General features: G+C 43.6%; 1 protein-coding gene across 12 annotated transcripts in view; it reads left to right on the forward strand.

The window, feature by feature from the left end:
• Window positions 1-21,291, forward strand: part of TMEM131L (transmembrane 131 like) — a 170,345-nt gene that overhangs the window by 6,809 nt on the left and 142,245 nt on the right. For 10 of the 12 annotated variants that reach the window (XR_013417346.1, XR_013417347.1, XR_013417343.1 and 7 more), the window contains exon 3: window positions 1,020-1,063. Coding sequence is in view for 6 of the 12 variants with exons in the window: in XM_015139364.3 (XP_014994850.3) it covers window positions 1,020-1,063 (44 nt within the window). In the remaining 6 variants the exon portion in view is untranslated. Of the gene's footprint in view, window positions 1-1,019; window positions 1,064-15,376; window positions 16,097-21,291 lie in introns of those variants that run through there. The other 2 variants (XM_078002379.1, XM_078002380.1) reach the window with 1 other exon arrangement.

Raw genomic sequence — 21,291 nt, forward strand, 5'->3', positions numbered from 1 at the left:
CCTTTGTGGTTGGCAAGATCAGACTGGTAATACCCTGGGACCACAGTCAAGTGCTGAAATATAGGAACTGAGAGAAGAGGCACCCTGCTTTGGAGAGGTCAGCTAAGGCTTAGGGACAAGGGAGGCCTTAGAGATCCGCAGCAGCAAGTGTGTGCCTGGGGCCTAGCCCAGAGCCTCGCCTGGTAGACAGTGAAGTTCATCGTTTTTGCTCAGACATTTTCAGTTGGAGCCCAGGGTGCCTGCTGCAGTGTGGTTGTAGGGGTAGGGCTGGGTGTGTCAGGGCCTGTGTGGGACAGTGCTGCATGCTGGTGAAGAGCTTGGTGTGCATCTGACCAGCTGGAGGGAGCCATCGTAGGTTCTTGAGCAGGGACTGACGCAATGACATGGAGTGCTGGGTCCTTACTGTGTGATAAGGGTGATAAAGAGTGAGTGATAGGAGGAGACTGGTCTGTGCTGCACAGAGTGCGATGGTGCACAGGATGGTTGCAGGCAGCAGTCTGCAGGCAGAGGAGAAAGCTGCGTTTGTCTTTCTAATGCAGCCGGGCTACTGACGGTGTGGGCTGTTGTGTTGGAAGAAATGACAGGTAGGAACTGGGTTTCCTGTGAGTGGGTAGGTCTTTCTGGTAGGAGGTGAAGGGAGGAGAGCAGTGCAAGATGACTATAAGATTTGCCCAGGGGTGGCCGGGTACAGTGGCTCACGCCTGTAATCCCAGCACTTCAGGAGGCCGAGGCGAGTGGATCACAAGGTCAGGAGTTCGAGACCAGCCTGGCCAACATAGTGAAACCCTGTCTCTACTAAAAATACAAAAATTAGCCAGGTGTGGTGGCATGTGCCTATAGTCCCAGCTACTCCGGAGGCTGAGGCAGGAGAATTGCTTGAACCCGGGAGGTGGAGGTTGCAGTGAGCCAAGACTGCGCCATTGTATTCCAGCCTGGGCGACAGAGAGAGACTCTGTCTCAAAAAAAAAAAAAAAAAGAAAAGAAAGAAGCAACGGTTAACACATGTTCTTTTTCAACAGGGTGATTCTGAAGAGGGTCTGGAGGAGCCTTCTCAAGAACAAAGGTAAGGAAAAAATGGGGCTGGAAACCTGCATGCTGAGTGTCCCTGCCTACTTTGGGTGCTCTCTGAAGTCTCAGTATATGTCTGTGTTTATGTGTTTGGTGTTAACCTGTAATACACCTTTCTCTTTGGCATTTGTCTTGCCTATACCCTCTAATAAATTAATACGACTTTGTTTTAAAATAAGGTTGTTTAGAAAGCTGTTAGAAATGGCCCCTCCTTCGCCACTCACCCATTTCACTTTTTCCATGATGTACTTGTGCCCTCCCTCTTGCTTATAAACATCTATTGAGTGCCAGGCACCATGCTGGGTGGTGAGCATGAAACACAAACAAGACCTCTGTTTCGTGTAGTGGGCAAGTAGGTCTTTACTGTAGGTAAAATGATTATGCTTATGACAAGAGCTATCAATAATTAGTTTCCTGTGGTAGAGAATAATGAGGTGGATGGGGTGGTCAGGTGAGGCTCCTTTTAGGAGGTGACATTCCAGCTGAAGTCTGGAGGAAACAGGAGCAGCCACACAGCAGTGGGAACAGTACTTTGGTCAGAGGGAATGAAGGTGCAAAGGCCCTGAGGCTGACAGCCCTGCCAGCGATCCAGGAACTTGGAGAAGTCCAGTGTGGTTTGTAGGATGGTGAGATAAGGTGTGTAGGCCTTTAGAAGTCACAGTAAGGAATTTGGGTTTTATTTTTAAGTGTGGTATGAATTGTTAAAGAATTTTAAGCAGGAGACTAGCAAATCAAAAAACATGAATTATTATTATTATTTTTTTGAGACAGTCTCACTCTGTCCCTCAGGCGGGAATACAGTGGTATGATCTCGGTTCACTGCAACCTCCGCCTCCTGGGTTTAAGCGATTCTCCTGCCTCAGCCTCCCAAGTAGCTAGGATTACAGGCACATGCCACCATGCCTGGCTAATTTTTGTATTTTTAGTAGAGACGGGGTTTCTCCATGCTGGCCAGGCTGGTCTCAAACTCCTGACCTCAAGTGATCTGCCCGCCTTGGCCTCCCATAGTGCTGGGATTACAGGCATGAGCTACTGCACTGGACCCTGTGAATTCCATTTTTTAAGAGAATACCATGGGGCAGTCTTGGTCACTTGTCAAATTGGGTCCCTTGGAGCTACACGAAGACACTCTAAGTGGTGTATAAGTAGGAGGATAACTTACAAGGAATAGGCTTCCAGATCCCCAGGGTCTATGTATCTCCTAAAGCTGATCTGTCTGAGTTGTAAGTTACCATTTTCCCCCTCTGCTTTCACAATCTCATTTCTCCACTTTACAAAAGAAAGCTGTATCTTTCAGCCAGCCCCAATCCTGCTGTTGGCTTCATTTTGGGCAAAGAGACAATTTGAAATATTGGTGTTTGTTAGGAAAAAGTGATCCACTCTGATTAGATGACAAATTCTTTAGTAACTTTGGTGGTTTTCAGATTGTTGCTTTTAGTAAAACTGAAGGAGGACCCGGTGAATTTGACAACTGATAGATCATTCAGGTTACTTTTAATGATGGCTTACTATGTGATTTTTAGATGAAACACTGAGGTAGTTTAGAGAATGTGGGGACAGTGCTGTAATGAAGGTATTTCCATACTCGTCTGTTTATGTCAACAAGCTTTTTCAGTACTTACATTAAAAAAAAAAAGATTAAAAAAAGGATTAAGTTTATAAAAAACCTGTCTCATTCTAGTAGTAAGTAATGTTCACGTGAAGCAGCTGGGGGGAGAACAGCTCTGTTCATCTCATTAAAGGATGCATTTTCAATAAGATTTTACTTTCTATGTTTAATTACCTATCAAAATTTGTAGAACTTGTTGCTTTGATCAATTGTATGCATTCGGCCCTCTGTATCTGTGACTTCCGCATTCGTGGATTCAACAAACTGGATCGAAAATACTCAGAAAAAAAAACCGTATCTGTACTGAATATGTACAGACTTTTTCTTGTCATTATTCCTTAATACGGTATAAAAACTATTTACATAGTATTCACATTGTATTAGGTATACCTGGCCCTGTGAATTCCATTTTTAAGAGAATAGGTATTACTAGTAATCTAGAGATGACTTAAAGTATACAGGAGGATGTGCATAGATTATATGCAAATACTGTATACCATTTTATATCAGGGACTTGAGCATCTTCAGAATTTGACATTCTTGAGACGTCCTGGAACCAATCCCTCAGGGATCCGACTATACTAATACAAATTGTATTGATAACTTTTTTTTTTTTTTTTTTTTTGAAACAGAGTCTCACTCTGTCACCCAGGCTGGAATGCAGTGGTGTGATCTTGGCTCACTTCAACCTCCCCCTCCTGGGTTCAAGTGATTCTCCTGCCTCAGCTTCCTGAGTAGCTGGGATTGCAGATGCACACCATCACGCCTGGCTAATTTTTGTATTTTTAGTAGAGATGAGGTTTCACCATGTTGGCCAGGCTGGTCTTGAACTCCTAAGTTCAGGTGATACACCGGCGTCAGCTTCTTAGAGTGCTGGTATTACAGGAGTGAGCCACCACGCCTGGCCTGTATTGATGACTTAATTCAGAGGAAAAAATATTTAGGCCTTACGGTCATAGGAAAAATTTTTTAAAAACCTGAAATTTCAATTTGTATTTATAGTCTTGTAGCAGAAGGCTTTGAACATAAATTCGTATTCAGTTAAAATTCCTTGGGTGATGTGGAATAGAAATGATTTCATGGAGGAAAAGGAACAACATAAGATATCCAGCCATGAAGTTTATTTTTGTATTTAAAAAAAAGCATAAAGATAGATATCATTTCAGTGGTATTTAGATTCCATTGAATATATTTTAAAAAGGGATTGTGAGTTTTATTAAAAATACCAGTATGTACAGTGTGGCAGAGATTACATTTTTACAGCTGGTAAATGCTCACAATTGTAAATGCGACACAACTTAAACATCCTTTTTGGGTGTATGGGAGCAAGAAAAGTTGAGGAATGTTGATATCAGGGTAGGGGGTTGGTAGTGGATGGAGGGAAATGGAACATTTTGAATATATTCTTGAGGTGGGACAGATCCTTTACTTGTTGAATTTGTTGTGGAGTGTGAGGGAAAGAGAAATCACGGAGAGAAAGCATCTAGATTTTGGCTTAAATGTCTGGAGAGATGGTGATGACTGTGCCGGGAAAGGATTTAGTGGGGAAGGAATCAGAAACTGTGTTCGGCTGCCTCCTAGGAATCTCAGACTTGATATGACACATCTACAGGGAGATGGCGGGTAGAGAGTTGATATCTCTCTGGAGCTTGGAGGCCAGGGCTGCAGACCCAGGTGTGGGTGTGTGCAGCCCATAGACAGCTGTGTTGCAAGTGCCTTTGTATTTGTTTTCTTTTGTAGATGCAGTTCTCTCCATTCTTATTATTTAGGACTAGTTTCTTTTTGCTAGTTTTTTCAAAAATCAAACTTTAGGGTATTCGTAGATTTCATCCTTATTGGTCTTTTCACACAGCATCAGATTATCAGAATGAAAGATGTGGGAATGAGGGAGAATAGGGTCCTTTTTGACGATGACATATAAAAAAATAAATTTTACATCATGCCTGTGTACTTGCAAGCATATATATGGATGTATGAATATATACATGTGTATAATCGATGTACTTATTTATTTATAAAAATGAATTAAAGTTTCAGAAAATAATACTCTTGTTGCCTGCAATGTATTCTATTTTCTATTGCATTTTGTTTTATCACCTACTGGCTTTATTTATTTTTTGGTAACAGCTTGATTGAGATGTTGTTCACATAGCATATAATTCACCCATTTAAAGTACACAGTGGGTTTTCAGCATATTCAGAGTTGTATAACCATTACTACAATCAATTTTAGAAGAACATTTTGTCTTCTCAAAAGAAGTGCCTTACCCTTTAGCCATCAGCCTCCAATCTCCTGTCCCTGCCTGGATTCATTTTAAAACTCAATACATCATAGTTCACAGTCTGATCAACCTTGATTTAGATGTTTTATCTTCCTGATATTAAATATTCCAGTATTTTCTCTTTTACTTCTACTTTTTAAAAACTTGACTTGTAAGCCTCTTTGTTTCTTTTGGCTTTTCTTGGGTTGAGGTCTGTTCCTCATGTGTAAAGAAATGATCATGATGTGGGTGGGATGCTGCTTTTAAAAACCTTTGTGTCCATTTTTTGAAAATGCAGATTCTGGAGCTGTCTCCAAGAAGTAGCTCTGTAAGTGTAATGTTCTGTGATTGGTAAATTAGTCAGCTACGTACTTACTATTCATTTACCTTCTACCTTCTTAATTTTGTAACTTCCCCAAAACCCATCTAATTTCTTGCTACTTTGAAAAGAAAACTTTTGCTTCAGAGTAGATTTAAGTTTATAGAAAAATTACAAAGATAGTACAGACATGTCCTGTATACCCCTCACCCATTTAACCCTAATGTTAATATCTTATATTACTGTGGTACGTTTGTCACTGAGAAACCAACATTAGTATCTTACTATGAGCTAAACTTCACACTTTATTCACATTTTACTAGTTTTTCCCTAATGTCCTTTTTGGAGGCAAGTCATTAAGTGAAGTTGAGCTTCACCGACACAAATTATGTGAAATTCTGTATGGGAGATTTGTCAGTTCTCATTTATTTATATCTTGTGAGCTCATGGATATTTATACTTTGGGTTATAATCCAATATTAGATTTGCTCTGCTGTTTTAATGTCATTTATCCTTAATCTTATTTATGAAGTTATTAACATTTGTTTACACATTTTTCAAACTTTGTTGTGGTTTTAATTTTAATAACTACCCCATGATACCAGCTTAATGATGGTCAGGTGGACTTAAAGTCAATAGAAGCACCGTTTATCAATTCCACAGAATGAATGCATTGTCTCTTAAGAATCCATACAGAGGAGTCACTCCTAACTTGGGACTTGAGAAATACATTTGACTGTGAGGCAGTCTTAGCATGTTCCCCAAATGTAAAGGAAGCACTGATGTCTGTGACTGGACAGATAGAATCGAAGATCTCTGTTTTACTGGCAAGACTGCCCAAGGTGGGGCTGGAATGGGACCAGTGTGAGTTCTGGGCAGGAGGCTTCCTAGAGCAGCTTGCCTGTTACCTCAAAGTCTGGGAAAGCTTTCAGGGTAATTGGCCTCATTGAAGATTTTGTTTATGTTTTCCTGCCTTCATCTTCTGTGGATGCTATGTAATTGTATTTGGTCGAAAGCCAGAAAAGCAGTATTTGAAAAACGTTCTTCCCTCTTTCCTCTTTATCCCCATTTTTCCCTGGGTATTCTCAAATATCAACAGTAATCTGTTCCTTTGCTGAGAAAGAAAGATCGTTTTTGGGAATTCAGCGATGAGAGCAAAGGGGAACTGACTTCAGCTCTTACTAGAATTGAATGCTCTGGGAAGCATGTCTGGTTCTCTGTATATATCTCTGTCTGGTAAGCCTTTTTTTGAGTTGTATTTGAATAGCAAAAGTTTAAGCATTGACAACGTATGAGTAGTATATTACTTCAGGTTTTAAAAATGGTTATAAAAATCATAAATACTGTCTAGGTACAATGTCTATGAAAGGTTTTTTTTTTTTTTTGGTGGCTTTTTGTTTTTAAAATGTACTTTGATTAGTAGTAACAGCAGCAAAATGTGTTCTTCTGAAATAGTTTAACACCAGTGAAAGGTGGATCTTGGGAGCCAGAACCTGAAGAGAATCTCATTGTCCTGTCAGCAACATACCGGAAGATATAATTGCAGACAAGAACGACTTAATCTTTAGGGACACTCGCTTTTGGCAGTGAAGGATCTCAGACCCCCACAGGGAATGGAACTACTTCTCACTTTTCTTTGTTATTCAGAAATGGAAGTTCCAGGCTGGGTGTAATCCCAGGACTGTGGAAGGCCAAGGTGGGCGGATCACCTGACATCAGGAGACCAGCCTGGCCAAAATAGTGAAACCCGGTCTCTACTAAAAATGCAAAAATAAGCCAGGCGTGGCGGCTTGAGCCTGTAGTCCCAGCTACTCGGGAGGCTGAGGCAGGAGAAGTGCTTGAACTCAGGAGGTGGAGGTTGCAGTGAGCTGAGATCGCGCCACTGCACTCCAGCCTGGGTGACAGAGCAAGACTCTGCCTAAAAAAAAGAAAGAAAAAAGACATGGGAAGTTCCTTTCCTGTTGATAGGATCTCATACTTTTTAACCTGAAGTATCTCCCCAGGGTTCCACTGGGGACCTTCCTATTTTCCCACCCTGTCATGTCCCTAGGTGACCTGGCCTGTGCCGTTGGTTTTAAAAAAAATTAAAAAAAAATTTTTATGGCTACATAGCAGTGTATATATTTGTTGCTCTGTTGGCTTTTTACATACTCTGTATAGAAGGAAGTTGAACGTGGATCGAACCTTCTCCCCAGAGTTCTCCTTTAGCTTGCAGGTGCCACAAAATTACTGTGTCCTGAACTGAGCTCCTGGGCCTCTCTCTGTCCCCAATTCCTGTGCCTGCTGTCACAAGGTGTGGTTAAGTCTCATTCACGTGGTCTCCTACCTCCATTCTGTAGCCACCGCATCCTGTTCTCCTCGTGCGCGTCTGTCCTACATCCTTTCCTGTCCTCCCTTTGAAGAACAGCCTTTTACGGACTGCACTACCTTGGGGATGGAAGTGCAGGGTCCTGAGCATGGCATCAGTGATGTAGAAGCCCTTTGGGGATTGAGGCCTCTTCAGCCTCTTCCTCCAGTCTCACTTTCTGGTCATTCACCTGGGCTCTTTTTTTTTGCCAAAACTTTATTCTTCTCTTCCCCAGCCATCTCCCTCCGTCCTGCTTTCCGTAGCACCCCGGCACTTATCTTAGCACAAGGCCGTTACTCCTCTGTTTGGAAATTACCTTTCTCAGGGTTCCCAAGTTTCTGAGTCTCATGCACTTGTCTCCCTAGCACCTAACCTCATACCTGACACCTGGGTGAAGAGCTGACACCTGGGTGAAGAGCTGCTGAGGGAATGCAAGCTCGTACTTCTACATTTAAACCTTTTAAATTGATTACTTGTTAGTTTTGCACGTCCTCCATGTTCAAGCCTGTAAACTGTATTTGCCATTGAAATAACAGGACTCGTGTTTGTGTTATAGGCTGTATTCTTTTATTTTTATTTTTTGAGACAGGGTCTCACTCTGTCACCTAGGCTATAGTGCAGTGGCATGATCTTGGCTCACTGCAACCTCCGCCTCCTGGGCATAAGGGATCTTCCCATCTCAGCCTCTTAAGTAGCTGGGACTGTGGTCACCTGCCACCACAGCTAGCTAATTTTTGTATTTTTTTGTAGAGTTGGGGTTTCACTTTGTTGGGCAGTCTTGTCTCGAACTCCTGGGCTCAAGTGATCCACCCACCTTAGCCTCACGAAGTGCTGGGATTACAGGTGTGAGCCACCTCGCCTGGCCCAGAGACTGTATTAGTATTATTATTTTTTGAGATGGAATCTCGCTCTGTCACCAGGCTGGAGTGCAGTGGCACGATCTTGGCTCACTGCAACCTCTGCCTTCCAGGTTCAAGGGATTCTCCTGCCTTAGCCTCCTGAGTAGCTGGGACTACAGGCACGTGCCACCACTCCCAGCTAATTTTTGTATTTTTAGTAGAGACGGGGTTTCACCATGTTGGCCAGGATGGTCTTGATCTCTTGACCTCGTGATCCACCTACCTCGGCCTCCCAAAGTGCTGGGATTACAGGTGTGTGCCACTGCGCCCGGCCGAGGCTGTATTTTTATGCTGAGTTACTGTAGTTGGTGGTTTTTTTTTTTTTTTTTTCTGAGATGGAGTCTTGCTCTGTCGCCCAGGCTGGAGTGCAGTGGCGCTATCTCGGCTCACTGCAAGCTCCGCCTCCCAGGTTCATGCCATTCTCCTGCCTCAGCCTCCTGAGTAGCTGGGGCTACAGGCGCCTGCCACCACGCCCGGCTAATTTTTTTTGTTGTTGTATTTTTAGTAGAGACGGGTTTCACCGTGTTAGCCAGGATGGTCTTGATCTCCTGACTTCGTGATCCGCCTGCCTCAGCCTCCCAAAGTGCTGGGATTACAGGCATGAGCCACTGCATCTGGCCAGTTAGTGTGTTTTTAGAGAGGATGGGTTATTCACTCTATCCATGTATAGCATTATGGTACCTTCTACAGGGTACTGTGGGTCCTGGGAACTTTGCAGAATGAATGCATTCAACCATGGTCTGTGCAGCTATAACAATGTAAATTTTTTTTTGACTGTTATAGAGCTCATAATTTAGGTGTTCTCCTTAATATGATACAGATTTTTAAACAGGGTTGTTGGTATATATTAAAATTATATTCAAGCCACAAAAACCTTTTTTTAGGTGAAAAAAATGTGAAGTTTCTAGCAAAGCTTTTGACACTTATTTATATAGTTATTTACCCTTCAGTTGAAATAAATCAGAAAAACAGTACAGTAGGATCAGAATACTAATTTTGGTTTTCATTGAAATTTTTAGTTCTTAAAGACTTTTATTTCATTAATTTTTTGAGACAGGGTTTTGCTCTGTTGCCCAGGCTGGAGTTCAGTTGTGCTGTCATAGTGAACAGCAGCCTGGACCTCATGGGCTTAAGCAGTCCTCCCGCCTCAGCCTCCCCAGTAGCTGGGGCGACAGGTGCATGTCATCATGCCAGGCTAATATTTTTTTTATTTCGTTTTTGTAGAGCTGAGGTCTTCCTATGTTGCCCACAGTAGTCTCTAACTCAAGCAGTCCTCTTGTCTCAGCCTTCTAAAGTGTTGGCATTACAGGCGTGAGCCATCGTGTCCAGTCCCTAAAAACACTTTTAGTTCCTTCTAGATAATATGTTTTTACAAGCACCAGGGTGATTAGGTTTGTATTCATTTTTATCTTTATATTGAAAGGTTTTTTGAACCTTTAATAATTCCATATTAAAGAATTACTTAATTCTTTAAGAATTTTGGAAAAAAAATCTTGAAGGGTTAGTCTAGAGTAAAAATAGGCAAAACACTTCATTAATGTCAACATTCCTGAAACAAAAAAGTAGAATTAAGGTCTGGGGAAGCTGGAGATTATACGTAAATGTGGTGAGGCAGTTCCAGAAACTCAAGTGTTCCTTACTTTTGAGACTAGAGATTGCCTTTGGGAGAAGTGGTTTAACTCAGCACTAAAGTCTGAATCAGCTTTGCTTCATTCCATATGCCACTCAGTGGCTTGACTACTTATTGCTATACGTCATAATATTTAACAGCAAAATAACTTCATGGAATCTTTCAGTAAGATGTGTGTTCTGAAGAAAGAGCTAGACAAATCCAACAACCCAGGAAGAGACTTAGGAGGCTGGGTGTGGTGGCTCATACCTCTAGCACTTTGAGAGGCAGAGGTGGTAGGATTGGCTTGAGCTCAGGAGTTTGATACCAGCCTGGGTCACAAAGTGAGACCCTGTCTCTACAAAAACAAAACAAAACAAAACAAAAAAAGTGGGGCGTGATGATGTGCACCTGTAGGCCCAGCTACTCGGCAGGCTGAGGCTCACTTGAGCCCGGGAGGTTGAGGTTGCCATGAGCTGTGATTTTGCCACTGCACTCCAGCCTGGGTGACAGAGAGACCCTGTCTCTGAAAATAATAAAAGACTATGAGAAGCTTGTTTTAGGCAAGAATGCAGGTACTGCTGTGTGAGAAAGAGAAGAGACTTGGATGTTTTGCGGTTGAGAGCCAAACTTAACATTTCTTAGGAAGGCTTATAGCTAGAGAGTCAGGTATAAGCTGACGTTTCGGCTTCTCTTACGCAGTGGGCTTTGTGCTTCAGATTGCTTTCACTCACCACGCTGGGTCAGTGAGAGATGAATGTACTTTTTGGATGGATTCCAACATCGGCAGCAGTATTAATTCTGTGAGGGTGTTCTGGATATGTTGTGATATTAAGCTTCTTATTGCTTAAGAAGGTAGCAGAGCTTGGAGTTCCCAGGCTCAAAGGAGAAATTTCCCAAGGCAGTCTTCTCTGTCTAGGAACACCAATCTCAAGATAATGGGGTCTCCTGGGAGCTTGTTACTTGTTTTAAGTGAATTGTCATCAAAGTATTAGTTTGTTGTTCGAGTCTTCCACATATGAAATATGACCCCGAAGTAAATAGTAATTTCCCCCCCATCAATTAAACAAAAGAATGTTGTCATGTTACAAATAATTACTATGGTAGTCTAGGCAGTATTTCACAGATGTGTGGTGCCCAATTAATATGTTTTTGGAACCATTGTTTTAGCATTGTCTTTGCAACCAATTTATAAATGATATGAGGAAAAGTCTTGTTTGCTTATTGTAGTCTTTCTCAATGTTTTCTCCAAAAGTAGTAGGGATGTAGTTTTTAAAATCTGCTATAAGCATGAAAATTCTTCAGAAATTAAAAAAAAAAAACCTTCAACATTTGTTGAGAATTTAAATACTACTCACTGTTTATTCCTTTTTATTATTCTCCAAAAATCATCTAGTACAATGTATGTTTCAGGAAGGTGACCATATTTAATCCATTGCATTGCCTTCTCTAACATACATATACACATCCCAGTTTGAGAAACATTCTCCAGTCCCTATTGTTTTTACCCAGTTTATTCTAGTATTTAATTTGGAAAACATGGCTCCAAATGACACATGCCTGTTGGATTAAAACTGAGCTTCTTCTGTAGGAAAGATGATTTGCCCCCCTGTGAAGTGTGCAGACACCTACTGGTGCATTTAAAGGTGGATCCCAGAGAATAGCTTCAGGAAAAGCATAGTCATAGCGTGTGGCCTGCCAAGTGGACCATTGTAAAATGTATATAGTAAATAGTTCATATTGATATCGTGCCTTGTACAACATTGACTTTGAGGGTTGTAACTACCTTGTGGATGTTGCTGCCACTAAATTATTTACAATAGGTGAGGTTCTGTTTGAATTACAATCCAGTGTTCGATTGATAGTTATGACAGGTGTATGTAGTATGAATTTTTGGTGGAGTAATTCTTCTAGGACTGTGATTAATCCTGTTTCTTCAAATCAGATCATGTTAATCCACTTAATCCGTAAAAAGTGGATTTAAGTAATTGCCCTTGTGTAAATCTTATGGTTTACAAAGGGCTTTCACATGTATCTTCTTTACGTAACCAGGTGGGTATGTGGTAGTATTCCCGTTTTATGGATGAGGAGACAGATTCATCAAGGTAAAACAATTTGTTGAAGGTTATAGAGCTATGAAGTGACAGAACATGTGCATGATCCTAGGTGTCCTCTCTCTTTTAGTGCACACTTCTCTACTTTGGAGTGGAAAACCACTTTCCTAGTAAGATCTACAGCTGTCTGTTGAAGGAGACTACGTCCAAGATTAACGTATGGAAGCAACTGAATACTTTATTAGGCCCTAGTATTATATGGTTCCTAGCAAATCCCTGAAAAAAATGAGCATGACTCGTGTAAGATAGACCCAGGGTTGGTCCTTCAGTAATATTTTACTGTATGCTAGATAACTTCTTTAGTTTTATGCTAATTCTAAGTGTGGATTATCCACAGATACTCAGCTACACAGCTTTTGAAATATGGAAAATTTAAATCGGAAATTTTGGGATTACTTTGTGGAACGCATGCCATTGTAAACGTGTGCTGAGAGGTTGCCTTTAGAGGAGCTGTCCTGTCAGCTTGCTTTGCTTTGGGATTATTTTCAGCAGCAAGTAACAAAACCCTGACTCAACCAGCTCAAACAATAAAGAATGCATGATGTCATTTAACAAGAAGCCTGGAGGCAGGGTGGTTCTGGGTTGGTTTACTCAGCAGGTTATGTCAGCACCTGGGAGCCTGGGTCTTTGGACCTGACTGTTCTGCTGGACGCCGTGTGCTGTGCATCTCCCCTCAAGTTTGCAGGAGGTCTGTGTGCTTCACAGCCTCCCACCTGAACATCCAAAGGCAGGTTAAAATAACCCCCCGGCTACTTTCTCAGAAGTACTCCCCAGCAGACGTCCCCTTCACATCTTACAGGTGGGTCTGCACTCACCTTGAACCACTCACCCGCCCACACCTGTGGAGTGGTGGAACCATGGGATCAGCTCTGTCCCGCAGGGTTTAGTCATAGGGAGCACAACCCGGCTTTGCCTAAGTGGGAGGAAGGGAAGGGGCGGTGGAAGGCCGACAGCAGTGTGTGCTATGCTGAGGGAGTCACCTGAGCTCAACGAGAAATGAGCGGTCTATGGCAGTGTTTCTTGAAGACTGGTCCAGAGACTTAAATCAGCATCGCTTGGGAACTCGATAGACTGGCCGGTTCTCAGACCCCACCCCAGACCTGCTGTGAATCAGAAGCTGTAGGGGAGGAGCCCAGAGATCTGTTTTAACAAGCCCTCCAGGTGGCTCTGATACATGCTCAAGTTTGAGAACCATTGGCCCAGGGTGAGGCAGCTCAGGGACCACATTACAAAATATACTTTTTGTGGAGGATTAAATAATGAGAGGTAGAAATGGTCTTGTAGGTAAAACAGTGGTGGAAATTGGGAGATGGTTGCTTTTCAGCCTGAGTTACCACCACTGGCCCAGGATTTTATCAAACCTAGAATCCATACGTATTCTCTTCATAGACTACGGAGTGTTAGCTGGTGGATCCAGTGTGTCTGAAGAAGTTCTGCTGTGGTGATGCACATGGGGGTGGGGTTCCAGGCTGAGCTTTGGTGTCCACCTATCAGGGTCTCATATGTCCTAGCATGCCTGGTAAACAGGTGGGTTAGGCCATCGCAGGTCAGCTTCCAGGGGAGGACTGAGGAACCTTCTCAGGGAGAATTCATTCATTATAAGGGAAGTGAGTTTGGCAGAAAACCTTGGCCCAGTAACAGAAAGTCTCAGTTGTTGGATGGGAGTGGCCACTCATAGCACAGGGTGGTGTGTGTACTCAGATCTGCCTCCTGGCCCAGGCCCCTGTGGAGCTGTGCAGGCGTGTGTGTGTGTGTGTGTGTGTGTGTGTGTGAGTGAGAGAGCCTGGTGGGCCTGTGACTGAGGGGGGTATGTGGGTGTGTGTGTGTGAGACAGAGACAGAGACTCTGGTGGGCCTGTGGCTGAGGGGTGTGTGTGTGAGAGTGTGAGAGAGGAGACAGGGACAAAGAGAGAGACACTTGTGGGCCTGTGGCTGAGTTGTGTGTGTGCATTTGTGTATGTAAGAGAGAGACCCTTGTGAGCCTGTGACTGAGGGGTGTGTGTGTATGTGTGCATGTTGAGAGAGACCCTGTTGAGCCTGTGACTGAGTTTTGTGTGCGTGTGTGTGTGAGACAGAGACCGAGACCCTTATGGGTTTGTGGCTGAGTTTTGTGTGAGAGGTGGAGACCTGTGGGCCTGTGGCTGAGTTGTGTGTAAGAGAGAGTGAGTGTGCATGAGTGCACCAGTGTGAGAGTGGGGTTGTTGGGGCAGGGGGAAGGATATTACTTAAGGCAAAACTGAAAGAAGTGTTCTAAAAATTCTGTGAGAAACTGGGGTGGGCGGAAGCAGCACGGGCGCTGCCCACCCCAAGGGGACTTCCACACCCCGTCCTGCAGCTGGAGGGCCAGGGCTGCCTGTGGGAGGAGTGGGGACTGGGCACTGGTGAGGGTGGGGCCCGGAGGAGGCAGCCGGGAGCCTGGAGAGAAGGACTAAAATTGGGACAGGGGCCTGGGCCTGGGATAGCCGAGTCTGTTGTGCCACTTATAGGGGAGAGGGGCCTCCCCAGCCACCCAGCAGCCCAGGGATTCCCTGCGGCTCTGTTGTGGTGGAATGAGAGCATTTGCCAGCTGAGGGGGCTGGATGGAGTAGGGCAACAGGAAGCAACTCAAGTTCAAGTGTGGTGTATTAATTTCCCAGGGCTGCCTAATGAAGTGCCACAAACTGCGTGGCTTTAGAACAACAGAAATGTATTCTCTCCTCACAGCCCGGAGGGTGGAAGTCCTTCGTCAAGCCGGCAGGGCTGTGCTGCCTCTCAAACCCTTGGGGAGTCCACCCTCGCCTCTTCCTAGCTTCTGCGGCCTCGCTGGCAGCCTGTGGGGTTTCTTGGCTTGCAGCTGCATCACTCCAGTCTCTTGTCGCACAGCACTCTCCCTGGGTGTCCCCGTGCTTTCATGTGGCTGGTAGGACACGAGTTATATTGAAGCAGAGGCCCACCCTACTCCAGTCCAGCCTCATCTGAACTAATTGCATCTGCACCAACCCTATTTCCAAGTCAGGTCACCTTCTGAGGTACTGGGGTTAGGACTTTGACATATCATTTTGGGGTTGGTGGAGACACAGTTTAACCCATAACACGTAGTCCCCAGCGAGACTCATCTGTGAGCTCTTGTGAATGTGCCTCACCTGTTTTCCTTGCCCTCCCCCAACACCAGGGCTCCTGAGAAACGCCTTTTTGGTACTGGGCTGTTGATGTGTGAAGCGATCCACTGTGAAGCTTCCTTCCTGAGAGCTGCACGGACCAGTCTCCAGCCGCAGCCGCAAAACCCACGCAGTTTCTTCCCAGCTCGTTGAACCTGGCCTTTTGGTCGAATGGATTTTATTTCTGAATTATTTCTTTGTGTATCTGTAGGAGCACGTCCAAGGAAAATTCTTTATTTACACAAGATTGTGAGCGCTGGAGAGAAGTATTTTTTCTTTTTTTTTTTTTTTTGAGACTGAGTCTCACTCTCTCACTCAGGCTGGAGTGCAGTGGCGCGATCTCAGTTCACGGCTGCCTCTGCCTCCCAGGTTCAAGCGATTCTCCTGCCTCAGCCTCCTGAGTAGCTGGGCTTACAAGCATGCACCACCACCACGCCTGGCTAATTTTTGTGTTTTTAGTAGAGACAGGGTTTCACCATGTTGGTCAGTCTGGTGTCAAACTCCTGACCTCATGGTCCGCCCGCCTCGGCCTCCCAAAGTGCTGGGATTACAGGTGTGAGCCACTGCGCCTGGCCCAGTTTTTTTTTTTTTTTTTCTTGCGGGAAATAAGTGGGCAGATTTAATAATGAGCAAATAGGCAAAACCATGAAATCAAACCTCGTTCCTTGCATCAGAATTCAGAAAAATGCGACTAACTGGTTCCAGGCTGTGTGTGCTGTGGTGTGTCTCTCTATGTGAGTATCTTAAACTTGTTTCATTATCAGTATAACTTAGCAAATGAATACGAGTTGATTCCCAGGCTGAAGCAGGTCTTGGGCCATTCTGTTGGTTTGCCAGGAGAATCCTTTTGTTATTTCCTGGAAATGGAAATGCTTGAATCATAGATGAGTCTCTTCCCGCTTCCATGTATTTCAACTGCAGTTTTCCAAGTGTGTAATAGTGCTGTCCATAGGGAATAGCTGCTGTTACTGTGAATTGAAATACTTATAGGTCTACTTTCAGGTGGATAAATGTCACATCCAAATTGCGTGTTAGTTTGACTTTCATGTAACTTAATTAGCAGATTCATGCTTTGGGAAAATCTGATCTGTGATCCTGAAATTGATTACAGTTGGTGTAATTTGTGGGTAATTAGGCGCCTTTACAGTGACTACTCTAGTCATTAGAGGGCTGGGGTAATTTGAGGTTGAAATGTGAGAGTGAGATGGAGAAAGCCCTTGCTCTCTAGTCCTTAATCTTTTAATCCATTTAACCTGGGTTGTAAATTCAGGCCTTATTTTAATTTGAAAGTATGTTTAGGGAACTGGGAAGGGATTTCATTAATTCACCACTTTCAGGTCATATAGTTAAGAGAGGGAGGTTATTCCTAATTGTTTACTTGGGTAAACATAAAGTTATCGTGAGTTCTTGAAGGGCCCATGAAAGTTATGTTGCTCCTTGTTGGAAACAGAAACTTCTAGATTTAAAAAATGAGCGGCCGGGCGCGGTGGTTCACACCTGTAATCCCAGCACTTTGGGAGGCCGAGGCGGGCGGATCATGAGTTCAGGAGATGGTGACCATCTTGGCTAACACGGTGAAACCCCGTCTCTACTAAAAATAAAAAAATCAACTGGGTCTGGTGACATGGGCCTGTAGTCCCAGCTACTTGGGAGGCTGAGGCAGGAGAACCGCTTCAACCTGGGAGGTGGAGGTTGCAATGAGCTGAGATCACGCCGCTGCACTCCAGCCTGGGAGATAGAGGGAGATTCCATCTCAAAAAAAATTAAAAAGAAAGAAAGAAAAAGAGCCTAAAACCTAAAGAAAAGCACAAAAACAAGACCCCGTTCAGAGATGTCATATGGGTATTGTCTGTGTCGAAGTCAGAAATACATTTGTGGCATGTGGAATAGGATTTATGGACACATAGATATCAAGTAACGTGGTCTCTTGCTGAGTTTAAGGCCTGTCATGTAAATGCGCACTACTTGTTTTCTTTTTATTTCCACTTTTGAACTGGGGATAAAAGAGGAAACTGGTGAAGGAAAGACATGTTCCTAGATACCTAAACACCTGTAATATTGACTAATAGAAGAGAAGAGAGTAGGTGGGAAGTAAGTGCAATAGGAAACTAGTAAAGAGAGAAGAGAAAAAACCGTGTTTTGAGATGGATTGGAGGCATTTTTTGTCCACACACCTGCTTTGGGGATTTTTATCAGGTAGATGGTAATTATAGGTGTCAGTCTTATGAGAGTAAATCACTAGTCTTTTGTATGATTGTTTTCTCAGTCGTCCTTATCAGCTTTTTTGTTGCTCTGTAATCATTCATGTGGTAAGACTAATTTTTAGTCATGTAAATCTGTTTAGGGACAATTTAAACTACTTTGTCAAATTAGTCATTTTATTCTAAGTTACACATTTTATGCATTTATTTAGTATAGTGAAAGTCTTATATACACGTTTAATATAATTAGTCCCTGGATATTTGGATTATTTTTTAGTAGTACTTTTTTAGAGTGTGGGTTTTTTTCTTTTCTTTTTTTGAGACAGGGTCTGGTTCTGTCACCCAGGCTGGAGTTCATTAGCCCAATCTCGGCTCACTGCAACCTCAGACTCCCGGGCTCAAGCCATCCTTCCACCTCGGCCTCCTGAGTAGCTGGGACTACAGGCACGTACCACCATGTCTAGCTAATTTTTAAATATTTTTTGTAGAGACAAGGTTTCATCATGTTGCCCAGGCTGGTCTTGAACTCCTGAGCTCAAGTGATCTGCCCACTCCCCAAAGTGTTGGGATTGTAGGCAGGAGCCTCCACACTTGGCTGTTTTTTCCTTCTTGTTTTGAGATGGGGCCTTGCTCCATCACCGAAGCTGGAGTGTAGGTAGCATGATCATAGCTCGCTGCAGCCTTGAACTCCTGGGCTCAAGCGATGCCCCTGCCTCAGCCTTCCAGGTGGTGGGGACTCTAGGTCCGTGCCACCTTGCTCAGCTAATTAAAAAAAAAAAAAAAATTATTTGAAGATGGAGGTCTCACTGTGTTGCCCAGGCTGGCCTCAAACTCCTGGGCTCAACAATTCTCCCATTTCAGCCTCCCAAAGTGCTGGGTTTACCGGCATGAGCCACTGCACATAGCCCAGTTTTTTCTTTTTAGTTCACTTTAAATTAAAAATAAAGTTTGAGGAAAATTAGAATTTAGACCTTATCCAAATTATTACATTTTCCAAATTAATGAGTTTCAGAGAGATTTTCAAATAATACTCTGAATCCTTATTAATATGCATAAAACTTTGTTTAAATCATAGGTGGAATCTCAAGGTTGTGTGTAAAATAAGTCTACCACTTTAGACCTGGGAAAACAAATATTCTGATGTAATAAGTGATTCGAAGAAAATACAATAGAAATAAAAAACTGGCATGGCATGCCTGCTAGAAAGCCCCTGAAGCATATTGGTTAAACTAGTAGGTTATAAACACAGTCTGTGCTCTGAAGGAATGTATATAGTTTTAAGAGAAGGAACATGTGACTTTGGCTACACTTAAAGTAAGGTGTGTTTATGAGCTGAGTTTTAAATTTAGTTTTTTTTTAAACTTATATATCTTTTCTGGCTTTGTATAATTTGGCTCAGGGCTGGGGGCAGGGTGGAAAGAATAGACTGGAAAGTGGGGACTGAGCTGGAGGAGTTGAGTGGATAAGAGCAGCAGGCTGGGCCGGGCGCGGTGGCTCAAGCCTGTAATCCCAGCACTTTGGGAGGCCGAGACGGGCGGATCACGAGGTCAGGAGATCGAGACCATCCTGGCTGACACGGTGAAACCCCGTCTCTACTTTAAAAAATACAAAAAACTAGCCGGGCGAGGTGGCGGCGCCTGTAGTCCCAGCTACTCGGGAGGCTGAGGCAGGAGAATGGCGTGAACCCGGGAGGCGGAGCTTGCAGTGAGCTGAGATCCGGCTACTGCACTCCAGCCTGGGCGGCAGAGCGAGACTCCGTCTCAAAAAAAAAAAAAAAAAAAAAAAAAAAGAGCAGCAGGCTGAGCTCTGGAGGAGAACTTGGTAAGGAGTAGGGGAAAGGAAGGTCAGGAATGAGCCAAGGCTGTGAGATCAGATGGTGAGATACAGGTGGATATGGTAATGAAGACCTGAGGCAGGAGATTTTTGTCCAACCTCAAGGTAGGGTAGTAGCTCAGTGGCTAAAAGATACGCTTGGGGCTGGGCGCGGTGGCTCACACCTGTAATCCCAGCACTTTGGGAGGCCAAGGCCCGCGGATCACAAGGTCAGGAGTTTGAGACCAGCCTGGCCAGCATGGTAAAACCCCGTCTCTACTGAAAATACAAAAAATTAGTGGGGCATGGTGGCGCGCACCAGTAATCCCAGCTGAGGCAGGAGAATCACTTGAATCCAGGAGGCGGAGGTTGCAGTGAGCCAAGATTGCACCACTGCTCTTCAGCCTGTGCGATAGAACTAGACTGTCTAAAAAAAAAAAAAAAAAAAAAAAAAGATACACTTGGAACCAGACCATCTGGATTTGAATCTGACATCATACTGCTTAGCTGGTGACTTTTGGCGAGTTGCCAAACCTCTCCATGCCTTAGTTTGCCCCTCTCTCAAATAGGGGTATTGTTAATAGTACCTACCACAGAGTTTGTTTTGAAGATTACATAAATCTATGTAAGGCATTTAAATGCCTTGCATGTAAATGCTCTAATATTACCTGCTATGAAATCGAAAAGGTCGTTTTCTTAGTGGTGGCTGCTGTGTAACTGTAATGAGGTATCCTGATCTGGCTTATGGGTGGCAGAATCCTTTTTTTAATGAGTTGTGTCTGAGAAGCTAGAATTGTTATGGATTAGGACCTGGGCTCTGGGTTTGAATCCTATCTCTGTGGCTCTCCAGGTGTGTGATCTTGAGCCTCAGTTTTCTCATCTGTAAAACTGGGCCAATTGTACCTATCTCATAAGGTACTATTAAGGCACTACTTATCTCATAAGGTACTATGTGAGGATCCCAGGGGTTAGTCTATACAAAAGAAACTGTTAATAGTGGAATTTGCAGTTGGCAGTGCATATCAAGGTATGTGCATGCTTCAGCAAAATTCTACTCTTAAGAATTTCTTAAGGAAGTAGGATAAATTTACAAGCCGTATTTACAATTATATCCATCCGTTTAACGGGGAAAAAATTAGGAGCAACTTAATGTCCAATAGTACATCCATATGGATAATGTTGTAGTACAATATTTGACACAGAAAGGTGTTTATGATACTGACTTCTTTACAGAAAAATTTTCTCTGCAGTCTGGAAGAAACTTCTAAAATATTCAGTGTTTTCATTTGCTAATGAGATTGTATTTTTTTATTATGCCGTAAGGTCCATTAAAAAGTAAGACATCTTGACTTGGGGAAACTCACAATAAGGGGAAACAGACGTTTAGAAAGAACTACCTTTAACATCTGATACAACAGTCTTATTGTCCTGAGCGCTGTGAACCGAGGAAAGCCCCTTCTGCCAAAGTTGTTTTCATCCTGTTGCAGACCTTGCCTTAGGCTGTCTCACCTAAAGAACAGGAAGTTGTCTTCTTGCAAATGAGGAGTGATTATGAGGCTATGGGAAACGGAAAAGCTGGAAAGTTCTTTAGCTAACAGCTCTCCGTCAGGGGAGCGCTAAGAGGGCCTAAGCACCAGTGGGCTTGGTTAGGGGGATATTGTAGACATTTGCTCTGAGACCAGTGCATTGGGTGACCTGCTGGGGCTCCTGCTCTGCCGGTTGTTCACCCTTTACCTGCGTGATCCTGGGGAAGTGTGAGAGGGGTGTGAGGAGGGGCAGTAGCTATTCACCAAACTGTGAACCCAAAATATCTGAGACAGATCTGTACCAAATTAGAAAGTTAATTTTATGGCCGGGCACGGTGGCTCACGCCTGTAATCCCAGCACACATTGGGAGGCTGGATCATCTGAGGTCA

Source organism: Macaca mulatta, chromosome 5 (assembly GCF_049350105.2).
Source record: "Macaca mulatta isolate MMU2019108-1 chromosome 5, T2T-MMU8v2.0, whole genome shotgun sequence".
Classification (NCBI taxonomy): domain Eukaryota; kingdom Metazoa; phylum Chordata; class Mammalia; order Primates; family Cercopithecidae; genus Macaca; species Macaca mulatta.